The following is an 8,967-nucleotide window of genomic DNA, read 5'->3' as shown; positions in this document are numbered from 1 at the left end:
CACTTAAGTGAGTAATTTTTGCATGTAAGATCAACTGTTCCCATCTAATAGGTATTGAAATTGTTAATGAATCCCTAATGGACATTGGGAGAATCCAGATCGATCTCAAGTAAGTTTATATTTAAAAAAAAAATAAATGTAAAACAGAATGAATGGATTCTAATTTTTACTGTATCAATGTTTAACTATTAATACAAAATGAAGAAATAAAAATTACATTACTGTCTTTTTCCATAAGTTTGTGTGTGTGTGTAAACTGGGTTATAGAATATTTTCTTGTAGTTTAGATGGAGGTTTATGTTACTGAAGGGTTAACAACTCTATTACTTAATTCCAGTATCAAGTTAAATGGTATGGCTTTTGATTTCTTTGAAGATTCTTGCTTAAAAAAAATAATAATAATAATCAAAATTATTAATGACTTCAAAGTGACAAAACAGTATTTTTGTCACTTTGATTTTTCCAAAAAAGTAAATTTGCATATAAATGAGAATGAGTCAGAAATTCTGTATATATACCAGTGAAGTGTATTTGTAGTTTAAAACTGATTAATTACTTAAGTTAAACTGCTTAGAATTAAATCATCAATCTGACTACCAAATATATGTTAACAAATAATAGAAAACTAAAATATCTTATTCGTGATATTTGGTTATATTTCGCGAAAACAATGAATAAAAAATATAGCATTATTCTGTGGTTCCACATGTAGAGCATATACATATCATTTTGTAGAGTACTCATATTTTTAAAAGCATCAAAATTCATAAAATTTCTCTTTCCGAATATTAAATGTCATTTATGGAAGATGATGGGAGACACGCTATTTAAACAGTTTTCATTTTTTTTCTTTTCAAATTAACTGTTTATGAAGAGTTCAGAAAAATCTAAAATTAAAAAGAAAACATATACATACTCCACTATCTGAATTTCTTCGTTCTGATACTAGTTCCTTAAAAGAACTAATTAAAGTAAGAAATTGTTTAGGTTAGGAATGTAATACTGTGGCTGCAATGTTGTAGTTTAAACATACTAAATGAGAAGGACACGAATTTTTATGTTATATGTTTACTATGCAGTACTGACTGTATATAATATATCTAAGTACGCCATTATAAAACGAAGAAACGTTCTATATTTTATCACTCTTTTCCTTCGTTATCAGAAATACGTACTCTGTGATTCTTGGGAAAAGTTGAAAAAGTAACAAAAACATGATCATGTAAGAATAGATTTACTCTACATCTAGGATATAGGTGAGTGTTAAATTGTGTTCTTTTATATTTAGTTTTTAAGGATTGCATAGCTACCTTGTGTGCTACGCGAAAGAAATCACAGCACACAGGCATGATTCGAGACTACAGTAGACTTTATTGACAATTCGGTTATTTTTTACCAGCAACATTTTGTACCTTTGGAAATAAATAACATACTTTTTTATATAAAATAGTCTGCAATATAGGTGAGATATCAAACAATAAATACCTTTCCACAAATACACAGGTCAGTAATTGGCTAGGTCATGTCAAGCTACATATTATTATATACAAACTTAACCTGAAGCCAATTTTCTACCTGACTATGACATGACCCCAACGGCACAATTAGTTCGTCTGTTGCTGTTCAGCAAAATGCAAGATTTTACAGAATAGCAGATGTTTAGCCACTATACAAGTACTCAGTATACACATTTTAACTACGTACCGATTTTTACAATTGAATTACAATTCTTCGTCAGTACTATTATTATCAACGAAAATACAGAATAAAGAATGAGGAAGGTTATAATTGAATCTGACATTGTTACAGTAAAGATGGAAATTACGGTCACACTCACAAAAAATGGAACGTCATCAGCATGAATTATTTTATAACTATATAGAAATTTCAGTAACGAAAAACAAACTCTAGTTTGGAAAGAGAATATAATGATTTGTACGATTTTCCACTTACTCCATGTTCGTTTATCAATTAACCAATGAAATGTCATGTATTTTAGAGTGTCAAGCTGTTTAGTGTCGTTTTTTTTTTCTTTTTTTTTTTCCTTTTATGAGGATGGGTAAATACTAAATCTGACATAAAGTGCTATTATTATTATTATTATTATTATTATTATTATTATTAACAGTAATTAGTGAAATTATTCTGATGAAGATGATCATAAAGTTCAATAACAATTTGCTCAGGATTTTCCGGAATGAAGATAAAAAATACATATGCAAACATCATTAATACATTTGATATTAATATTAATAATTAAAAATTATCGTTCTTCCAACGGGCAGCCATGCATGGACCTTTTCTAGAGTAAATGAACCATTATACAAATGGTATAAATTATTTCTGAAGAGTAGTTGAAGCTTTAAATTTTAACGCCATTAGTTTTTAAACATTTACAATTAAAAAAATAAATAAATGTGTTGTATTACTGCTAAAATATCGAATATTTTGAACTGAACAAATTTATATTCTTCCTGAGCAAACTGCTTTGAAATATATATACAGCTAAAAATAATGGTTGGTAAGGATAAATCAAGTACAGCAAAATGGGAAACGGGTCGAATAATGTGGTTTCTTCAAATAGCTGTATTAAAAAAAATAAATTAAGTAAAATAACTTCTACTGGCTGATAGCTTTCAGTAGCTAAAATGTACAATTAGCAATCATCTGCCTATAATATGCATAAGCGGAAAAATAATAAGAGGAAAAAAAACTAACAATATCAACTGAAATTAATTTATTCTTAATCCTTTAAATAAATGTTTGATTTCTCATGAACTACACATTGGTACATCACTGCTTTAAATACCTCATTTACAATATGTTAAATATCAACCGTAAACATAATAGGCAGAAAGAGTGCTTATATTTTTCATTTCAACATAGGCCTACGAACAAGGATAATTACAGCTTAAACTAACGTTGTAAGAATGTATTACATCAATTACGATAAATATCCCAATGGATATTAATAAAAATATTGACTTAAAACTGCAACTGGTAAAATTGCACACTGTTGAGAGTATTTTACTATGAGTGAGAGTGAATATAAGGTTCGTAGGCCTAATGCTAAGTAACTATGGTACGTATAACAAAGTTTTGTCCTATTATCAACCATGATATGTATGACTGCAAATGTAATACAGAAAACTTACTCTTTAGAGCTATGAGCGAAGGTAAAATGGGTCAGAAAGGTAACATGCTTGCGGTTACGCTTGTTTAGCCTACTGCCGAAAGGGAAAAAAAAAATAATTAAAAAAAAACAAAAACACTGATTCTTGCACCGTTCTTCGTCGTTTGGCCCCACTGTTCAAGCCATAGATAGCATTGGGCGGAGGAGCCAGCGGTTTAGGCTTCACACACACACGCACACACACACCATACACCTCCCTCCCTCTCTCTCTCTTTTTTCCATTTCCAAGACTTTCACCTCGCTTTATCGACACTGCTGGTCAAACCGACGTTTCTCCTACCTTTCATACACAAACACAACACGAGACGGTTAACATCCAGATCGCCTTCTTAAGGTAAAAGGTAACACCGGTTGCGAGGCAAATATTGAAAGTGTCGTCTTTGGTACGAAGCTGCTCCACCAGAAGTGTCATCCATGATGTGGCTCCAATTCTGACTGTTCTACGATAATTCCAATCCTGACTGTTCAGCAATCAGAATTTGAGTCTAGAAGTCTTTTGTCGGGTGCTTGTTCAGTTGGTATTGCAGTCCTCCTTTGAGAACACCGACAACCATGCCCAGAACATTCCGAGTAGCACACTTCACAAAGTTTTACACAGCCTCGCATAGGCCAGTAGCCACACAAACAAGGTAAAACTAGAGACAGCAGTCCTAAGCATCCCCACCTCAAACAGCGCTTATGAGGGACACAAGAACAAGGTTGATCTGCACAAGAAACATCACTGTCCATTTCGTAGTCTTTAGCCCAGTGATAAAACAGGCCTTTCACGCAACACAGACACGAGCAATAATCCACAACCGACTGTGCAGAGCATAGGCATTTATCATTGCAAATCCACTTTGATGGCAGAGACCGTGGATTCCGACAAGCCTCACACTTACACCGGCCACACTGTTGGCATATAATAGAATCACTGTGAGAATCCTCTATGATGTCTGACCCATCACTGTTTGTGTCCGAAGATTTTTCCTTTTTGAATGTTGCGACGGTAGGTTGTGCAGTGATAGGCAACTGAGTATTAAATCGACTTACGTTGCTTCGAGCAGTTCCACTACGACCATACGGTCGGTGAATGCCGGGTAGAGTTAAGCCTGGCGTTGAATTGGGCACATCGCCGCTGTTAGTAGATATTGAATGGGTTACATCTTTTAATCTCGGCTTACCACCACCTTTACACGCAGGCAATTGTGGCCTTAGTGGTGTTTCGATATATTCATTCTGTTTACGAGCACCTCCTGGCCTCGGCTGTGCCAGCGTTATGAAGTCACCACGATGAATAGAAGTCGGCGGTGAAGTCTCTGTTCGTGCCGCCGGCCTCGCTGGTTGGGTAGCCACAACACGCACTGATAGTCCTCCGCCATCTTGAGCCATCAAGGCAACTGGGAGTTCTTGCTGCTGCTAACGAACACTTTTACATCGTCTTTCTACATCGCAATATAGTTATCCAGAATATACTCCATCTGTCCTCTTCTACTGTTAATGACTTAAAAAGAATAAAAACAGCAAATATATTTCAGAATGTACGATCTTATCAGCAGTACTTCCAACGGCTTATTCCAGAACTTCCAACGGTCACAAGAAGCCACAGCACACTTTCAAATATTCACAACAAAGCTTGTAAATAAAAATCAATCAGCATAATCGGATACATACATCACAGAATGTCGAATACATATAATAATGCGTAATCTATCCATATTACGGTGAAGAAGGGAAATTTTAACACACAGCACACAACGTAACTACACTCCAATCACAACGCTACCAAGCGCGCCAGTAGACTGGCTCGAATGGCTGCAGCGCCCAGAGTCCTTACGAACGTGCGCAAGGAATGGACCAACGAAAATCGCGCGTTGCTGCTGACGTTTTTATGAATGGATGACATGTTTAGTGAATGAAATCGTCACTCACGTTAGTAAATCCCTACAGTACAGTACTTACCCGTACAACGTTAGGCAGGATCTATACACATGGCTTGGCATATTTTGTGATTTTTTGATGTCATTGTAAAAAGAAACACCAGAGTATTATTGCCATATATATAAAACAAACTTCTAAAATGTAAATAACCACCACTGACTGCGATCAATGGTTTGCCAAAAATGGCAGCGTGTTGTAATTTGACACTAAAAGCCAACCTTCCCATTTCGACTTCCGGAAGAGTTCATTTCAAGTTGTAAGGTAGGTACGTTTATGAAAAGAAGATAATTAGAAGAATGGAAGCCACTGCAAGGATATATAAAACTATCGTAATGAGGAATGCAATTTCCTGAACTCAACCTATCCAATAAAAATAAAAGAAAACTCTAAAGTGTTTGGAATTCATTTAGTATATTAAATAAAATAGTATGCGTATGCGTGTGTCTAGTAGTGTAATTATTATTATTATTATTATTATTATTATTATTATTATTATTATTATTATTATATTTCTACATTAGAAAGAGTATATATTATTATCAAATGGTATTTAAAAATACACTCCACAGCTTCAAATATATATAATTCATAAAACAGACTAATTATGATGAAAGAGTGAAAACTGATTAATTTCGCTTTTTTTCCCCATACATAGTGTACTGTATTGCAATTTAATATGAAGGTTAAAAAACGCTCTTCATTCAAGTGAAATCTTTCAAATGGATAAATAAATAAATAAAGTGGATTAAATAATAATAATAATAATTAATAATTAATATATTAATGTATTGTAGCTACAGTATTGTAAATATTGCATATATATATAGAGAGAGAGAAAAAAAAAATATTGTATATATATATATACAATATTTGACTACAATACAACAATTATTGTGGAGAAACTACCCGGAGCTTCTACGTTTGAAATATGATAAACAAACTATCGTTTAAAAAAACATGCAAATAGTTATTTATTATTTATTCATATTTGACGTCCCTAGACGCTTTATGGTCACTCCTGTACCTCACCGGGTTTTGGGAGTGATGGCCTGCTAGAAGAAGTGGTTACAGATCTCCTTTCCACACAGAGTAAGACAATCACAAACATCCATCGCGGGATACGAACCCATAGTATCTTGGATGGAGAGCGGATACGCTAACCACTCTGCCAACCAGGGCCGCTTCAGAAAATACAGAATCCTAAAAAGCCTTTAAACCAAATAGAGAACGCACTCTATAGACCTAATAATTTGCGATATATATATATCGCAAATTATATATATATATATATATATATATATATATGATTAATACGGGCATTTATAATGCCCGGCCATTATCAATAATGACAAACAAAATCGGGCACTGTAATAAATTTCGCGTTGTTTATCATAATTTATCACACTGACTGGTCAATATGAATACTGCTATCATCTGATCGGGCAAAGTGATAATAATGATACCTTTTAAAACTTGAGTTTTTTCTTGGTTTTATTCGTTGACCATATATTAATAAATGATATACACAAATTGTCAACAAGTTTCACCAGCTATTCTGTCTGGCTTCTTCAGGACAAGTATGGCGTTTACAATAACGTTTACTAGTAAAAAAGAAGAATGGAGTAACACAGTCAAATAAATTAAAATTAAAACTGACCAGTAACATCATAAGCATGGAGCTGGTGAAACTTGTTGACAATTTGTGTATATCATTTATTAATACATGGTCAACGAATAAAACCAAGAAAAAACTCAAGTTTTAATGTTAAGTGACCAAATACAAAACAATAATGATACTTTTTTTGGCAGTATTAGAAGCGCTGAGAGATTCTTCGGATTTCTTTTTGTCGGGAGACGCGAAGAGAACTTTGTCCAGGTCACTCAAATTTTTATAAAATCAGCGTATTTGACAATGATTTGACAAGTGGAAGAGTCAAAAACCAAAGTGACTTGACCCATAACATATAAACATCATATACGGGTATTGTAATATGCATATGGCAATTTGATTAAATTTACGTAATTAAATATTACGTTCACACTGCAGAAATATTTCAAATATTACATGATGCCCATATCGCTATTGGCCATGGCGGCAGAAACCGCATGGAAAAAGAATTAAGTACGAAATATAAAAATATTACAAGGGAAATGATCGTAATTTAGGTTAAGTGAGGAGTTTTTTTTTTTTTTTTTTTTTTTGAAAATCAAATTACCCAAAGGAAATGTAGCTTTATTCATAATATCTGGTCAAATTCTTAATGAAGAAAGTGTAGTTTTTTTATTTTTTTAAATCAAATTGCCCAAAGAGAATGTTGCTTTATTCATAATGTCTGGTCAATTTAATAAATGAATTAATATTTATCAGGCTGCGTGGCCGTTTTACTCATTATTTATAAAGGCGGGCATTATGAATAATGACCTATTAGTCACTTGGGCCATAACATATATATATATATATATATATTATAAATAGTAGTTTGATTATCATGTTTGAAACGGAGAAGCTCTGGGTAGTGTTTCCACAATAATTATTGTGTTTACATGTGAAATAGTCAGTTGCTGAGCTCTTGTTATGCAATATATCGTTCAGGCTATTCGGTAGGTGGCACCAAAGTAACATTTAACATATTTTCCTTATTATTATTTTATTCTGTCATTGCATTGCAGATAAAATCAGATATTATCGTTTTGTTTCCAAAACATCAGATTTATCATTTTACGAGTATATTGTAGTTATATTAATTTATTTTGATGGTAGTTTGCATAGAATGCATACATTGTTATAGTGTATTTTAATATGTTGCTACAAAATATTTCTCATTTTTTTAGCATTTTCATGTACATAGGAACTAAATTATTTAGTCTATAGAGTTTGCTTGCTATTAAAGTTTTATTTATAGATGATTTGAGTGGCTATTCCAGTTCATATTGCATCATGGTAAATTCATCGTAGTGTTTTAACCTGAGTGCTGGTGGTGGTGGTGGTGGCGACTTTACTGATATGTGTTGTATGTAAAGGGGGGGGTGCAATCATATTATTATATACTTATTGTATCACCTATAGTTGTATCATCTGTATATTGGAAAATGTTGCCTCTGAGAGACAACCGGTTAATATCGATCATATAGATGTTGGAAAGAATTACCCTAGGATTCTACAAGTTATTACTGGTGACTCTCTATTGAGGTTTGATCCAATACACATGATCGGTTTCATATTTTAAAGGTAATTTCTAAACTACATGTGAAGAGGCTTACCAATTCCAACATGTAGCTTTTCTAATAGTTTCACGTATGAGTGCAAGAAATGCTTTAGATAAGTTGATAAAGAAGAATTTAGTTTTTATCTAAGTTGGTGTTAGTAAGAACATCCTCCAGGAGAAATGTTCCATTATTATTCTAGAAACTACTGGGTTTATGGAATGATATGAAAATGAAAATTTTCTGCATACGTTGCGAGTTTATTAAGAATGATCAGCGTCATAATTTGATTGATAATTGATTAAATATCTTTACCCATGTTATATAGATGTGATCAGTGTAGTCCTTTAATATGTTGAGTATGTCCAGTTTAATGTAATAATAATAATAATAATAATAATAATTTTATTATTATTATTATTATTATTATTATTATTATTTATTATGTCTCGGAATTATATAACAGATACTTGCAAGTTAATAATTTTCTTCCTCGAAGCTTAGCAGAGCTTATCTGAGGAAGATAATAGATGATAGATAGTGGTGGTTTCATGGTTATGTTTCTATACTGGTCGCAAGCCAGGTATTGATTTTACTGTTTGTTGGTACGTGTTTGGAAGACTTCAACTGCTATTACAGTTTATTTTTAT

The 8,967-nt window shown here is 32.7% G+C and overlaps 1 protein-coding gene across 1 annotated transcript; it reads right to left on the bottom strand.

The window, feature by feature from the left end:
* Positions 1 to 1,351: 1,351 nt before the first annotated feature.
* sty (sprouty signaling antagonist) lies at positions 1,352 to 4,956 on the bottom strand. Its single transcript, XM_090396822.1, has one exon. It carries the CDS (start codon positions 4,562 to 4,564, stop codon positions 3,659 to 3,661), a length of 906 nt encoding a protein of 301 aa, XP_090252948.1. The 5' UTR covers positions 4,565 to 4,956; the 3' UTR covers positions 1,352 to 3,658.
* Between the last annotated feature and the right edge of the window lie 4,011 nt (positions 4,957 to 8,967).

The sequence above is a fragment of the Typopeltis vanoorti genome, chromosome 8 (genome assembly GCF_054136105.1).
Source record: "Typopeltis vanoorti isolate ZY-2024b chromosome 8, IOZ_Tvanoo_1.0, whole genome shotgun sequence".
Taxonomy (NCBI): Eukaryota; Metazoa; Arthropoda; class Arachnida; order Uropygi; family Thelyphonidae; genus Typopeltis; species Typopeltis vanoorti.
The sequence above is the reverse complement of the archived record's forward strand: the minus strand, read 5'-3'. Positions and strand labels throughout refer to the sequence as shown.

Excerpts from the sequence above, each read along its gene's own strand:
- sty (XM_090396822.1), bottom strand. The coding sequence starts at position 4,564 with ATGGCTCAAGATGGCGGAGGACTATCAGTGCGTGTTGTGGCTACCCAA.